We start from the raw sequence: 16,806 nt of genomic DNA on the forward strand, positions 1-16,806 counted from the left end.
ATCATGTATGAGTAATTCACGTTGGAATGGTGAGTAGTCTGTGCTGCAGATGGACACTACCACGCTTTCACTTACATTAACTTTTTATTTTAAGCTGTGTACAATTACATAAAATATACAAAGATGCAGGATGAGAGTTGAGGTGGGAGGAAATAAAGTTATCTACAAATTTAAGTTCAGTAATAAAAAAAATGTCACATTCTATGGCATTGCTGAATGGAATGGCTTTAACGTGAAGCTCTCTTCTTTCTCCTCTTTTTGTTAAATGCTTTCTTACTTGTATTTTCTTGTTTCAAGTTGGTCTGTGGTCTGAGAGTAAACAACACTGTTTATCAGATGTCTGTACTATGGAGTTCCATCTCAAAAGAACTGGTTCATTATCTTTAAGAGGACAACCACTCACTGTGTTCAGTGCAAAGTTCAGTCTCTAGAAAGCATTCTAAATACAATGAGGGTTACCATGGCTAAAGTAAGTTTTACTGTTGTATCCTAACTTACTTGAGATAAAAACCTATGATTAGTTATAATGTAGCAGTTCAAATTCACCTTTAAGCTCTGGTTCCTTTTGGAGTGATTAAGACAAGTCAAATATCTGGAGAGCACAGGAGGCTGCGTGCTCAGTGTGGTGGGGCTGTGCCCCAGCCAGCAGTGATGCTATGGAGCTGGCCTAGTGTATTTTTAAGGACAACACACACTAACTTCTTACCCCATCACTCCTTATCTTATTGAAAGATGACTGCCTGAACTGGAGGTGGCCAGGCTGGATGGGGCCCCAGGCAACTCCATGGAGTGAGTGGCAACCCTGCCCCTGGCAGGGGGTTGGAACTACGTGATCTTTAAGGTCCCTTCTGACCCAAGCCTTTCTAGGAGTCAGTGATCCACAATCATCTCAGATAGCTGCAGATCAGCCACAATGACTGGTCACCTAGGGGAGGAGCAAACTAGCACAGCTCCTCACTCTGCTGCATAATCTCCTTGATCAACCAAAACCTCTCTTGGCATGGGCAAAATTCCGAGCATAGGCCATGAATGTCCTGTTGTCAAGTATCCCTTACCTACTCCTTCCCCCTCTTAATTTCATACGGTGTTTACCTTGTTTTCTTTGGTTCTTCCTGTGGTTCCAGAATGACAACTTCTTCCTCTTCACTGTCAGACAGTACAATAGGTTCATCTGGAAGAAAAAAATAATTAAAAACTGATCCAATATGTATGAACACCTTCTGTGACCAGTAACTGCTGCGCTTTTTAAGGTGATACTCAGAAGTGGAAAAACAGGCTTACAACTACCAGTGCTTATTCTGGAGCTCTTCAATATACTACAGAAAACAAGGCTTTTTTTTGAAGAAAACAGATGTACAGGTGAAGCGAAAGTACCAAACAAGTACAACTTCCAAAAAGAAAGCGACTACAATGGTTCTTTCTTCCTAAGGACATCTTGCACTTTTCTACTCTTTAATAATTTACACTTGAAGTGATATAAATAAATGCATGTAGTATCAAGATAAATAAATACCTTTAGCTTCACTCATCATACTTGTATCCTCTGTTTCTGTTCTCTGGCATTCAAAAGCAGTAGCACTGCTTTCACCTTCCTCTTCTGCTGCTTCTTCCCTCTCAGATTCTTCAAGGTCTCCCCAGGCATTCTCTATTCCTTCCCCAATTTGGGCTGTGCCAGGAGTATGCAATATTGGTTTGGCAAAACTGAAGTAGCAAAGAAAATCTTGGAGTTAGTAATTTCACTATATAAAGGCAAAATAGTAGATTTTCAGCTGTAACTTTTCTCCCCAGGCCTTCAGTGAAAGTTAAGAAAGAGTACTCTTTCTCCAGATAGTGTGACAACTAGTTACTTCAGCCCTGTTTTGCATGCGATGTTAAGAATTAATTTAACTAAAAGCAGTCAGAACTAAAATCAGTGTAAGTTTAATGTTTCCTCTGAAGGCTATGAGGCTACCCTGGGCCATCAGCACTTCTAGAAGCTAGTATAACTCCCAAGCTAACGCAGATAAGAGGAAAGAGTTTTTTTTTTTCCCTCCTGGAATAATAAATAGAAAACGTACACTTCTGAAGGTGGGTCAGCTTTAGTTATGATCTCTTCTGCTTGTTCTTCCACATTGCTGGTATCTACAGCAGCACTGTCCATTTTGAAGGCAGTGATCTTTTGATTTGGTATAGATTCTGCAAAGCCAAACTTCCCACCTTCTTTCCTAGTCATTCAACAAGAGACAGTATTTCAGGATATTTCACGTTTATGAATATTTTTCATGGAAATACTTGCTATTTTAAATGACTACAAATCGAAACAACTTGCTGTTTTATTACAAATTGGCATTAACTTTTAAATTCTTTCTTAAAAATACTTATCTCCATTCCTTCCCAAAAAAAAACTTACCTAACTTTCTGGTCGTTCTCCAAAGCTTTCTGAATTAATTCTGTTATTTCTGCAACTTTAACAGCTGTTATTTTACTGCATCTCAGAACCTGTACATTACATATACAGTAACAATTTAGAATCATGAAAACAAGACTATTAAAATAGAACCATAGAACAGATCATAAGAGTAACAGATACTTAAATGTTGTCCTTGACTTTTACCTGATCCTTTAATAGCATAATCCCTCCACTAGACTGGATGGTACAAATTTCACGATGTTTATTCATGGCAATTACAAGGAGGCCATCCATTACACGTTCCTCTCGTTCATTTGGATCCACCAACAAATAAGTCCTAGAATCAACAGAAGTTTGAGGCTGACCTTGACTCCCCCATTACAATTTCCCGCCTATCTATGGAAGCTGCTGAAGAACAGCAAAACACTTGAATGTGTTAAGAAATCTGTCTGTCAACGTGAGTATTTTCACAGTGCTATTGTCAGTTCTGCGAAATTGTTGTTACATAAGTTGTTTCTGCCAAGAAAGGCTTTAAAAAAAGATCTTACCCCTGCTGGAAGAAGGCAAAACTGACACAAATAGGCATGTGGTGGATGCTCAGGGGCACAGGATCACGCTCCTCAGGAGAGTACTTAGAAAAGAATCAGTACAGAAGACAATTATTTATGACATTCTATTTTAAAAGAACGTATTGTATGAGAGAGACTTAAAGAAACAGGAAGAAAAGAAAAAAGCCTAGTCACCTAGATATTAATAAAAACAACCTTTTTTGGTCTTGTATAATACTTCCCGTTTATTACTTACGGAGGTAAACAGAATATTGCCATAAATTGAAACTGAAATAGTCTTACACTCAGCAGGCTTGCTTCACTATCCTTTTACATTTTGAATAGGAACACATTTATCCTACAGCTCTTTAAGCATCTTGAGTTTATCTGCTTACATCAGTATTTAATTCCTCCCTTTTATAAACCAACAGCTACCAGCAGTATGAGGCTTTCTGCAACCTGGTATGACTTACCACTGTTACTTCTTTTCCTTGCACAGAAACATCTGGTCTGCGAAAATGGCACAGGGCCACGATTCCTGCTATGCTGGCAGCATCAATAATGTTACCATCATGATTTAACAGGTGCAGATCCACACGAATTTGCCAGACCTGAGGGAAAACACGCGTAACTGCTTGGTAATGTGTAACATGATTCCACAGAAGCTATTCCTTTTCCAAGACACTTCCAGTTTTTGAGTACAGAAAGGAGCAGTTTACATTCCTCAAGTATTTGCTTAAGAAGCTAGGATGAAAAATCTTGGTATACTCAAGGTGTGCTAGATTTAAAATGCTGGTTAATTTGACAAAATAAACAACAGTTAAATACAATTTAAACTTTATTTTACAAAGAAATACATTCAAGTATGCACATCCCAACTATTCCAAAAGCATGTGTAGATCGTTAAGTTAAAAATATCCATAAAGCAAGAAAAAAATATTCAAGTCAAAAGTCAGTATTGAAAACAAGACAGAGCACCTGAAAAAGTGACTTCCATTTAAAATCATGAAATACATGATTAAACTCAGGAAGTGTTTAGATGTTGTACTAAGAGACGTGGCTTAGTAGATAAATATTGGTGTTGGACCAATAAATATGTGGATGGTTGGACTGGATTATCTTGGAGGCCTTCCCCAACCTTGGTGATTCTATGAAATCATCTGAAACCAGTAGTTTTTATCCCCTACCTTTTCACCAGCAACAACGCAGAGGGATTCAGTATCTATACATTTGGAATTTCTCAGACATCGTTCTATGAGCCTGTTCACTTTCACCAATAACTCAGATTGCCTGTTCAAACAAAATTAAATTAAACATAATTATGCTACGCACTTGTGCGTGTCAAAACATCAGTGGTTCATATGTCATCCTCACCTCAACTTTTTAAGAAAGCTACATACCTGCCAGGCTCAAAGCCAGGCGCAGCCATCGGTGAGAGCTCAAGGTTACAGAAGAGTATGCCTTCTGTAGCCCGATTTGGCTTCGGGGGACAAGTTCACATGAGACTTGCCCAAGAACCCTGCAGAAGAAATAAACAGCTAGGCTACAAAGTTTAGCAGGAAAACACCTAGCAGCGAAAACAAAATATATACAAAAGGAAGACCCAAGTGGATGTTTTTCCAACACATTTCTTATTACTCAACTCAAGTTTCTCACTCAAACTCTGTATTTAAACGCTAGTCAAAGATGAAAATAACTACATCTAGAAATCAGAGCATTCTTCTAACATCTAGAATTAAAGCAAGCCTCAAAACACCGGAGAACTGGAATACTGCACCCAGACCTGGGGCCCCAGCATAGAGAGGATGTAGTTACTGCAGTGGGTCCAGCGGAGGACCACGAAGATGATCACTGTACTGGAGCACCGCTCTTACAAAGACAGGCCGAAGGCTCCACGGAGCCCTCACTGCAGCCTTCCAAATACTTGAGAGAAACATAAACAGGAAAAGAACCAATTGTTTATTTTATACGGTCTGATAGCGATAGGACAAGGGGAGCAGCTTTAAACTAAAAGCGGGGAGACGGACGTTATTTGTCAGAAGTAAATTCCACGCTCCAAGAGCGGCGAGGCGCCGGTACGGGCTGCCCGTGGAGCAGCGGATGCCCCACCCCCGGAGACTACAACGCGCGGACCTCCCGCCAGCCGGTCGCTCCTACCTGGTCTTCCCCAGCTCCACCACGCAGCAGCCGTACTCGGGCCCGAAGGAGATGCGCACATTGCGGTAGTCGTAGCACTGCCGCCCGTCCAGCCGCTGCGGGGACACACACGCACGGGGCGGTCACCGCACCACGCCGGGCCGGGTGCGGCCGCAACGAGGAGCCGCGCCGCCCCGCACCAGAGGCGAGAAAAGGCCGGGGCAGAGTACAGGGAGGAGAGTCCGGCACCGCACCTTCCTCTCCTGGATGGCGCGCAGCAGGAAGCGCCGCTCGCAGTTCGACAGCGGCGTCTCCTTCATGGCGGAACGCGACCACAAGTACAGCGCGAGCTCGGCCCGCTGCCCGCGCGCTGTGATTACGTCATCAGCACGCGGCGGCTGGAAGGCGGTAGCGCAAGCGCTGAGCTTCAACCTCCCGCCTCGCGCCGCCTCGCGGCTGTATGCGGCCAACGGAGCAGCCAACGGGCGCCCCCTGACGGTGGGCGGGCTCGCGATACTTTGGTGAAGGCGCCCACAAAAGGGCCGATCATCAGGGAAATCAGCCGGAATCAAAAACCTGCGTGTCAGAACCCAGGCAATCAGGTTTTTCTCACGCAGAATTGTGGAGACATTTTAACTATGCTAGCTCGTATCTTTTTAAACCTTATTAACACGCTTAAGAAATCCTAGTGCAAACAGAAACACAAGGGACACTTCAGAAACATCAAGTTTTGGTGAGCAAGGGACACGTGTTGCCAATTTCTTTGCTGGTTTTAAATTTTCAGAGTAGGATACACGAGTATAGAAGTGTTTAGTCAAAAAGCATATTGGCATAAGATTGCAAAGGCCATCTTTCTCTGCTAACAAATTTAAGTAAATAGTTCTATCAAATGGTACAACATGTGAAGCAATACAAAGTGATTTAACACTTGCAACTTTCCCTATGGCCAAAAATATGGTAACATTTAGAGTGTCTCTCTCATTGCTGCTATATTGCTGATTATCTTAGACTCATTAAGGTTGGAAAAAACCTCTAAGATCATTTAATCCAACCACCAATCCATGCCTGTGACAGTTAGAGACCACATCCCTTCAGTGCCAGATCTATTCTTTCCTTGAACACCTCTGGGGATGATGACTCCACCACCCCCCTGGGCAGCCTGTGCCAATGCATCACTATCTTTCTGAGAGGAAATTTTTTCCTAATACCCAACCTGAACCTCCCCAGCACTATTTGAGGGCATTCCTTCTTGTCATATCACTGTTACACCGAAGAGGCTGACCACCTCACCACAACCTCCCTACAGGCAGTCGTAGAGAGCCATAAGGTCTCTCTTGAGCCTCCTCCAGACAAACATCTCCAGTTCCCTTAGCCGCTCCTCATAAGACTTGTGCTTCAGATCCCTCACCAGCTCCATTGCCCTTCTCTGGACACACTCTAGAGCCCCAGTGTCTTTCCTGTAGTGAGGGCCCCAAAACTGAACACAATACTCAAGGTGCAGCCTCACCAGGACTGAGAGAGAGGTTCGATCACCTTCCTGCTCCCATTGGCTGCACTATTTTGGATACAAACCAGGATGCCATTGGCACACTGCTGGCTGTCAACTAATATCTCCAAATCTTCTTTCTTCCATGCAGCTTTCCAGCATCTCCACCCCAAGCCTGTAGTGTAACATGGAGTTGTAGTAACTGAAACTCAGGATGTGGCACTTGGTCTTGCTGGAGCTCATACCATTGGTCACAACCCACTGATTCAGCCCATCCAGATCTCTCTGTAGAGCCTTCCTACTGTCAGGCGGATTGACATTGAAGTAAACACTTTTCTTCAGTGAAAAATCTTCACTTCTATGGGAGTAGCCCACATTAAAGTCAACCTACCTTGCTATTACTTTCCACCTTTTCATTGAATCATAGAACGGCCTGGGTTGAAAAGGACCACAATGATCACCGAGTTTCAACCCCCCTGCTATGTGCAGGGCCTCCAACCACCAGACGAGGCTGCCCAGAGCTACATCCAGCCTGGCCTTGGATGCCTCCAGGGATGGGGCATCCACAACCTCCTTGGGCAACCTGTTCCCGTGCGTCACCGTCCTCTGTATGAAAAACTTCCTCCTAATATCTAACCTAAACCTCCTCTATCTCAGTTTAAGACCATTCCTCCTTGTCCTTTGTGGTTTTTTTTTTTGTTTGTTTGTTTTTGTTTTTGTTTTAAACTCCCTTGTCTTTTTGTGGCTTCCCTCCCCTCCATTTTTCTTTTTTTTTTTGGGGGGGGGGGGGGGGGGGGAAAGGGGAGTTGATACAACTCACTGGACAAGAGTAATGCTGATTAATGCTATCAGGGAAAAAAATGCATTTTTCTTAACAGATCAATGATACCATCTACATTTTCAGAAGAAATGGGCTCTAAAGACCTGACCTTGATTTTCACATCTTTGTTTCACAGGAATTTCAAGGCAATTTCTTTTTAATTACATTGGCTTAAATGAGCATAACTTATACCCCAATGACTTACAACCAACTGTATTTGGAATCACTGGTATTTGTGCTCCAGGTGTGAAAATTGGACCTGTAGTATTTGTATTGAAGTCAACCACAGCAGGCAAGCAATTGAGTTTAAGTATTTTTCAGCATAGCTTAATTCTTGTAGCTTCTGTGGAAGAAGAGAGAGAGCTGAATTTTTCACACCTAAACGTTCTGTGCATGAGTAATGCAGCAGTTCAGATATTTAGCAGGAAATATCAAGGCTTCCTTGGGTATCTTAGCTGTCACTGTTATTGGTCAGCATTTTGTTTACCTTGATAAAGATAAATTAATCGGTTTTACTTTGATGTCATTCACTAACACTGTTTTGTTGTAATTGACGTATTTCCAAAGGAAAATAATGCTTAAAATCTCTCTGATACTCTTCAAAAGTGTTATATTGTCTACCATTTAAAAAGACAATTGAAACCTGGAAATGGATGCATTGCTCAACAACTCATTATATTAGTTAAGATGTACAATCTTGCAAGATATGTGGACAGCATGTGGACAGTGGAATTCTCACGATAAGCAGTTGCTCAGTAGGGTACCCAAATGAAAACCAGTTTTGTGAAGCATTTTCATTTCAAAATGAAGTATCTTTTCACAAAACTGTCTACAGTTACTAGCATACTAAAAACAGCATTAAAAGGCTTTATTGGATGTTTCTAGATCACATTACTCTAATTACAGAAATACCAACATGGGCACACAATTAGAATTGCGCCTGGAAGGAGAGCAGGAAAAATTCTGATCCTGGGCCTCCACGCTAACTGTCTTGTGCCTTGCTCCGTCATGCTGCAGGCAAAGTACCTTTTGCCCTCATGTCTCTTAACAACAGAGATGTGCAACTGAGTGAGAGAGCGAGGAGTTACAATCTTGTTGCTTAGCAAATCACAACAGCCTTTTTCTCCCCCCCTCAAAGTAGCTGCTACAGTCAGAAAGATTAGTACAGTAGAAAGGCGATACAGGAGTGGAATAGCAAAAGGGACAAACAGGGAAGGAATGCTCACCTATCTCCAAGTATTTAGGTTTGCAAGGGAAAACTCCACAAGAGAAAAATCTCCAACCAGAGATCCTTCTCCACTAGCAGTCAGCCCTTAAATGAGGTCTAAGAGTGGTGCAGCCAGGCTCCACCCCTTCAAGCCACACAGCCGAATTGCCTTCACCTGTGCTCCCAGGGCTGACAGGGAGTCCTTTTCCCAGGTGTTCAATCAGTGGTTCAGGCTGTGACTCAATAGTTACCATACAACAGTTTATAACAGTTTAAATAAAATAGCTTTTTTTTAAAGAAGTTGCATTTGTGGTACAAAAAGACATTCAACAGTACTGTGAATCATTTGTATTAGGTTTTCTTGCACTAATGCATGTTCTGCCAGAAACATTTCTAGAAGTGTTAATTACCTTTATCACCTGGGAATAGCAAGGTAGATTTTTTGCTTCCTATACTGATCTTGCTCAAGATTACTACACTGTGGCATTAGTAATGAACTTAAGGAGGAGCTGGATGCAGTTCCATGGGGTTGGTGTCCCTTCCATGCAGAAATCAAGATGCGTGTGGGATAGAAATAAGTTTTTTCATTTGACTCACACCATATTTTTGCATAAAGTCTGCCGTGTAGATTTTATGCCTGTATGTGTGCAAGGAAGGGTGAAGAATTTCTTACACATTAAGGAGTTATAAAATCATATAGCACAGGAAATGTGAAGCAAGGCACAAAGAAAATAAGGTCAACATCATAGCTTAATGAAATAGAAGTTGAGCTAGTGCACAATTTCTACAACATTTCTGTGCAATAAAAAGCAGAGTTACAATTGTAATCAGGTAATAGAAATACTGTAGCTCTTTGAAGCCAGGAAGAAAAGCCGTGAGTGTATTACACTGCAGAGTAAATAAATGAGTGAATAAATCACAGGTGCTCAGGCTGAACAGGAATTCTTAATAAGAAGAGCCTGATGATCTATTGTGCTCGTATAGAAGTGTTTCTTCATTTGAGATGAATGCTCTGTAGACAGAAATGCTTGAATTGGATTATCTTATCAAACTGAACCGTGAGTGAAAATCACATTTGAGGACTGACGAAAAAAAACAAGCTGCATCTAAATCTCAGAATCTTGACTGCAAGCCTCCAGCAACTACATTTTCTGGCCTTACAAAAATATATAAATACTTGATCTTCTCTTTTCATGGTATCCTTAGCTGTAATGTGCCCATATTGCTCAGCTGTAAGCCCTGCTCTCTTGTGTCTCCAGCATACGTGTTTACACATGTATGAACAACATGATGGATATGGTATTTTAGCACATAAAATTGCTTGGGGAGCAATAATTTGCTTTTCTAAGAACCTCAGAGAGCTTGAAATAGATACAAGTTCACTGGAATTGGAGGGTAGGTAGGTAACCACTGCGTGCAATGCAGCCTGCAGAAATAAAACCTGAGCAGTACTGCCTGCTGCCCAGATTGGTGAACCAGGAGTAGAGTATGCTGGCCCTGCTCCAAAAAAAAAAAAAAACCACTTGAACAAGCTGAAGCACAGCTGTAAGCACATTAGTTCTTTAGTTTTTAGATGGAAGGTGTCACAACTTGTACGCAACTAAAATTTAGGAATGTAGTTATATGCTAAAGTCATTTTATTTCAAAAGAGGACCTGGAACAGTCACCAAACCATCTAAGTACCAGGTGAATGCAAGTTGGTAATAACTTCTAGCCCATCTACTCACTGGATTTTCATTTTAATCATCTTTCATAGGCTAGATACCTCTGAGCACACCCCAGAATATTCTTGCTGTTTCTGCCCATACTGTAGCCTTCGCATAATCTGCTGATTTATAAAGAGGATTTTTGCACCTAAGAATGAGTCCCACCTGAAGTTGCAGGCCCCATAGCTCTTGCAATCCCTTTGGGAAAGCAGGAAGTATTTGCAGGGTTGGATTCTAGATCAGCTATGGAATTGGAGCAAAAGAAATGAGATCCCTTTTTTCTTGCTGCTGCTGCCTGTATCTCTGCACTTTTCCAAAGTCTGACCTGAAATGGCTGAAGTGCTATCCTGCCACCGTGTGAGTGTGCTTAATTAATCTGAAATGTTGAGTCTCAGCACAATAGCTAAATACCAAGAGGTCTGCCATCTCTACATCACGTAATTTGTCACTGAGCCACAGAAGCAAGCACTTCAGTTTGGCACTCCAAGCAAATTGCACTCTTGAATGTATTGATAAAATTCATAGTGGAAAGCAGTTAGTAAGTTTAAAGAGTCATGTTAAGCAGAAATTGTTATAGCCAGCATGGAAGGCTCTGAACGAATAAAAATAAGTCTGCATTAGGATTTTAGTGTTGTTCAAGATTTTAGAAGCATCTTCAAATTCAAAGGAGTCTGACGCTTCTTTACACCAAATCTAAGTGGGAGCAATTTTTGATCATTTTGGAAAATAACAAATGTCTGTGAAGTAGAAGCTATTGTATACTTTCACGGACAGTAGGCAAAAATCAATTTAAATGGTTTTAAAAAGAGCACTTGCTCATAACCTGGTCTCGAATATTGCTTGTCAGAAACATTGGGTTAAACACTGGATTCTTAGCTTCAACAGAATAAACAACAAGGAGCATGACTATTGATCTGGATTTTATTTTCCTATGGGAAAAGAAGACAAAATGTTTACCGATATTATGTGTGATCTTACCCACAGATCAACATTCCCTCAGCATAGAGGAAATCCACTTTTGAAAACACCGTAGGTCGCAGCTGATCTGTGAGAGATGGTAGCACTTTTATAATACCTAGGGCCATTTTTCTCTTTGGAAACCTGCATTATTTTGAATAATTAAGTTCAGTGTTGTGCTACCCTTCTCATAATCTGCAGTGCTTTCAGGTTGGAGTGCCGAATCATACTGCTGCTGCTGGTGTGCTGATGGAGTATCTGCGAGTTGCTCAGATACCTCAGCCTGGATTTCTGCTGCCTATTAATTGAATGTGCCCACCTTTGCAGCTCCAACCAAGCAGTCTCATCCCCATTCCCATATTCTCCAAAATGCTGCCGTGACTCAGACTGATAATTGAATGAATGGGTATGTTTGGTTACAAATACATGAGGGAAATCTCACTATGTACTTGCTGCATTGCCAGCTGTGACCAGGCTAGAATAGCGTGTCTTGATGCAATTACAGGAGAGGTGCTATCTGTTCCAGTTTAAGTAGGATAAATAATAACTAAGCAAGTTAAATCATTAAATAAAAGCTGATTTTTTAAAATTAGTTCTTCTGCTTATTCAGCTTCCCTCTATCTGTTACAAACCAGAAATTAATGTTGATCACATGTTCATTTGAAGCACTGAAAGTCATTGCTTTTTTTCAAGCCACAACAGCTTTCAGTTGTTCTGTCTGGACAGCTTGTTCTGACAGTAATCAATCTTTATACTAAAGTCACAGAATGATAGGATAACCCAAGTTGGAAGGGACCCATAAGGATCATTGAATCCAATTTCTGGTTCACGTGGGACCAGCCTAAATCCTTCACTTAAATCAGAAGATATGTTTTTGAAAATGTATGAATATACCTCTCATATTTACAAATGTATCTTAAAGCATGGTCATTATTAAAGTGTAAAAGCATGATTCAGAAGTACTTGCTGCTGTGTATCACAGCCACCTGGAAGGCATCATATCACCAGTGTCTGTCATACTGGAACTCCTGTTGGCCTGATCAAATGGTCTGTGCATATTAAATACAAGTATTAGTTCTGCCCTATTTCCCAAAGATACTGATTCTCAATTCCTTGTGAAGAAATGCTGATAAGAAAAGTGTTTTGAGTAGCTTGGTTCCTCACTGATAATACAAGCAAAAAGGGAGGGCTTGGCTTACTGAGGCTGAGAATGCCGAGCAGGGATGTGTGAGCACTGGGGAATGATGGACACCGGTGGCTCTCTTTGTTCTACCAGGTAATATTTGTTACAGTATTAATGATGTTATAATGAAGTTTTGCTACTTCAGGAAAAAGTGAATAATCATTTTCTCAAATGGCTTCAAACTGTTTATTAGACACTGTTATTAACTATAGTGACTAAGGTCCAATGAAGATTGAGTATGAAATGGTAACTCAGTGCGAGGTTACCTGATTAGTTCTAATTTACACTGATGACATACGCATATTGAAGATTTTGGGATGCTTTGTGAAGTAGAATTTATGCATTTATTTTACATCTTATTTCAGGAACTCGCACCCTCACTGTGGTCCTGACAAAATATGGAATATACACAGCAACGCCCACGTTCACTCTGTTAATTTTCAGATCTGATTGTTGTAAATCCACAGAAGTGTTGGGGATGTGACTTCAGCTGAGATCAGTTGTGTAAGCAAGCAGACAGTTGGTGCCCAAAATGTGCACGGAGGGTTTTCTCTGAGGAGCACGGCAGGCTGATAGCCCTTCACCCTTTCACCTCCCCTGCGCTCCTGCACCTTCCATGTGGGAGAGGGGGGACAAGAAAGGCCTGATGCACTAGGCTGACAGCTTGCGATTTTTGATTTGGGATGTGTTTGATTTGGGAGGTGTCTGATTGTTTCTCACTTGGTGCCGCAGTCCCTAGAGGAACCCGTGCCGCATGCAAGGGCCACCTGAGCTGCTCCGCAGGGGCAGGGAGGGAAATGGTGGTGGTGGTGCCAGCTGAGGCCGTGCTGTAGCAGCTCCTCAGTGATCTGCGCTGTGTGGCTCCTGCACTCATCTCCGACCTAACTGCTGTGTCCTTGGCTCCGGGGGCAGCACCTCTGCCGTCTGACTGACACGTGGTAGTGATACAGGGCAGCGAAGAACAGCTGTTTTTGTTGTTGTTGTTGTTGTTGTTTTGTTTTATTTTTGTTCGTTTTTTTTTTTTTTAATCAGGAGTTGGGATGAGGCCATTACAATTGTACCAGTCACACACAACAGGTCCGAGCAATCAAAATTCACAGGACCCTTTCTACGTCTGTGTTAGTGCTTTTACTCCTGGCCCAGTGGCTGGCTCTCACACGTCTTCAAGGAGAGAGGTTTTTCAGACACCAAGCAAGTTCGCAGCCGGGGTGGCTCAGCGCCTGGGACGCCCGGCCTGGCAGCGTGCCCCTGTGGTACTCCCGGAGCAGGCAGCGAGCGTCGCTCCCGCAACGGACCTCGCGGCGCAGTCCGCAACGCCGGGCCGCCCGCTAGCTACGGGACCCCGCCGGCAGCCCCTCTCCGCCCAGGGGAGGAGGCTCCAGGCGCGAGCAGCCGAGCAGCGATCAGCCCCGGCCCGCCGAGCCGAGCCACGGGCGGCATGGAGCGGGAGCTCGACCTGCTGCTCTACCTGGCGCTCTTCTTTCTTCTCCTCCTGCTGCTGCTGCTGCTGCTCTGCCTGCTCATCCGGCAGCTGCGGAGCTGGCCGCGCGGCGCTCCCTCCGCCCCGCCGCCTCGCAGCCCGCGGGCGGGTGCCGGCAGCCGCCGCCGTGAGCCGCGGGAGCCGCCCGCCGCCACGCAGGTGAGTCCGGGGCTCTGTGGCGTTCCGCTCGGCCGGGGGCTGCCCGCCGTCCCCAGTCCCCGCACGCGCGCTGCCGGCCGCGAACTTCCTCCGCTGAAACTCTGCCCGCCGGTCCATGGCTGAAGAGGCTTCGGCTGCGGGAGAAATCGAGGGAGATAAGCAGGCGAGCTTGGCCCGGTGCCGTTATTCCGTAACAAAGTATCAGAGAAATCCATTCAGACCCCTCAGCAGCAGAGATTATTTAAGCTTGCCTTGGCGAACTGAGATCTGAATTTAATCTGATTCGAGCTTTTTAAAAATGCAGTGTTTTCCTACACTCTCGTGTTTTTAAGACTTCTTATTTTTCTTTAACAGCGTCTAACCCAGTTGTCCTCTGTTTGTTCTGCAGGAGTTATTCCCCACAAGTGACCAAAACGCCAAGCTGGTGTCACCCTTAGGAGGGGACACAGCCCTATCACTATCCCACCGCTCACCCCTCACCAAGCCCCTGCCTTGTAGCTGCTCAGATAGGTGCTGTTCCACGGCCACAGGTGGACAGTTTTGTCCTTCGAGGAGGGGGACACGTGGAGAAGTTAAGGCTAGGTGCCAACAGCTGTGCAGTGAGCTTGGCAAAAGAAAATACACTAGTTACTTTAGAGCCAGTGTTCTGTTCAAGTGCATAAGCTTTATTTTGGACTTCTGTCAGGTCACATTAGGTGGCAGTGGGGTGTTTTCTGAAGGGCACGATGCTGCTGATTCAAACAGGATGCTCTTGTTCACACTTGCTGTGCATTTCTCTTGTGTGTAGTGTGGCATGCTGTAAGGACAAGGCTACTGATGGAGGCTGCTGCACCTATGCCACATTCCATGAATTGGACCACTCCTCAACTCCTCTCTGTCGGTGTATCCTTCCACTTCTTTTTCTGTGCACTGCTGGGTAGTTTGGCATGGAAATATCTCATGCGTGGCCTCTGTGGCCACGAGCTAAAGCAGCCTGGGGGAAAGAACTTGTGAGGGTGCAGAAATGATGTTAAAAACAAGAGGAAGAGGCCATCCTAGGGTCTGCGGTGATATTGCTCTTATTCCATTCCAACCCTGAATTATTTCAAATAATGTAAATGATTGGGGCACTTTTCAGAATCAAAATCAGGATCATAGGGGTTAGAAGAAACAAATAAAAGCCATCTGGTCTCTCTCCCCTACAATGAACAGGAACACCTACAGCTACATCAGGTGCTCATAGCCCCATCCAGCCTGACCTTGAGGCATCTCCAAGGATAGGGCATCCACCACCTCTCTAGCCAGTCTGTTCCAGTGTCTCACCACCCCTACTGTAAAAAAGAAAAACAAACAAACAAAAAAAACAAAAAACTTCTTCCTTATATCCAAATGTATGAGAATTGTTGAGTCATGGCCTGCACCACTGATTGATCACCTGAGGAAAGGGCCCAGTCAGCCCTGGGAGCACAGGTGAAGGCAATTCAGCTGTGTGACCAGAAGGGGTGGAGCCTGGCTGCACCTCTCTTAAACTCCATTTAAGGGCTGATCCCAACTGGGGAAGGATCTCTGGTTGGAGATCTCTCTTCTGTGGAGTTTTTCCTGTGGACCTAGATCTTTGGATATAGGTGAGCATGCCTTCCCTGTTTTTTTTTTTTGTTTTTTTTTTTCCTTGACTTTCCCCATGCTAATCTTTCCAGCTGTAACACCAACCTAAATCTCCCTTCTTTTAGTTTGAAACCTTCTCCTATTGCCCTATTATCTAGTCCAGCCCCCACTTTTAATAACTTGGTTTGCAGAAGCTCTTTGTGCTTCTATCGCACAAAATAGAGATGGTCTTTTAATTACTTTTCAGAGCGTAACAGGCAAGATCTAGGCTGTTACATTTATTTGGATATAGAAAAATTATAGATGATATTTCTCTGACATGTATTTCACACCAATGTAAAAAAGTACGTGGGGCTATTTAGTTAAGCATTTGGGAGTCAGAGGATTAACAAATCTTTGTTTTGTATTAGTATAGCATCTCAAATGTCCTAATTTCACAAGTACTTGCAGTGTAGGAATAAATACTCCAAACTTTCCGCACAGGTCAAATGAGCGCTCCTTGAGAGTCATCTCTGTATTTCAGTCCTGTTGCTTACAGCATAACTTGTAGGGATATTCAGGCATTGAAGGAATTTGTTTGACATCGCATACAAAGAGTGCCTTTTCCACTGTCCGGAGCTCTTACTGGAAGTATCTGTATCTCCAGTGTCTAACTTTACAACAAAGGATATGTGTTTTTGTTTTTTTTTTTTTTTTTTAAAGCAATGATGTCAGAAGTAAGTCAAAGACTTTAAAAATATTGTCAGATGAATCATCCTTGGGGATGTAAACAAACTGCAGGATGAGAGAAACGCAGATATGATCATAAGCAGTAAATTAATCAGGGGTTTGCAAAGCATCCAAAGTGTCCTGTGTGTTGCTGTGCCGCACACACCTAGATGTCCTGTCATGGGGATGGCTACATCTCTTTCTCGTTCAGCCCTGATGTGCCAGGCAGTATCTGGACCCCCTGTTATTAGGCTGTTGTTGACTACTGGAGGGAATTCAGAATAGAGAGTGCTTTAGGAATTTTTATGGAAAAATTAAAATAGTTAAATATGTCTGCTTTTATTAGCTGGTGGCTACAGAGGAACATGATTGCCTACAAATACTTGAAAGAAGCCCTTGAGGCGGAAGAAAACAGCGTAATCTGTAACTAGGCATAATGACAC

At 43.3% G+C, this 16,806-nt stretch overlaps 1 protein-coding gene across 1 annotated transcript; it reads right to left on the reverse strand.

Moving 5' to 3' along the window:
* Positions 1-65: 65 nt before the first annotated feature.
* On the reverse strand, positions 66-5,491 carry EXOSC9 (exosome component 9). The gene is given in 13 exon segments (XM_010709933.4): positions 66-309; positions 1,093-1,171; positions 1,514-1,701; positions 2,058-2,204; positions 2,390-2,478; positions 2,594-2,726; positions 2,938-3,020; positions 3,411-3,548; positions 4,125-4,227; positions 4,338-4,428; positions 4,431-4,456; positions 5,095-5,189; positions 5,328-5,491. Coding segments are annotated over 13 exon segments (1,320 nt in total). The 5' UTR covers positions 5,394-5,491; the 3' UTR covers positions 66-227.
* Between the last annotated feature and the right edge of the window lie 11,315 nt (positions 5,492-16,806).

The sequence above is a fragment of the Meleagris gallopavo genome, chromosome 4 (assembly GCF_905368555.1).
Source record: "Meleagris gallopavo chromosome 4, MGAL_WU_HG_1.1, whole genome shotgun sequence".
NCBI lineage: Eukaryota > Metazoa > Chordata > Aves > Galliformes > Phasianidae > Meleagris > Meleagris gallopavo.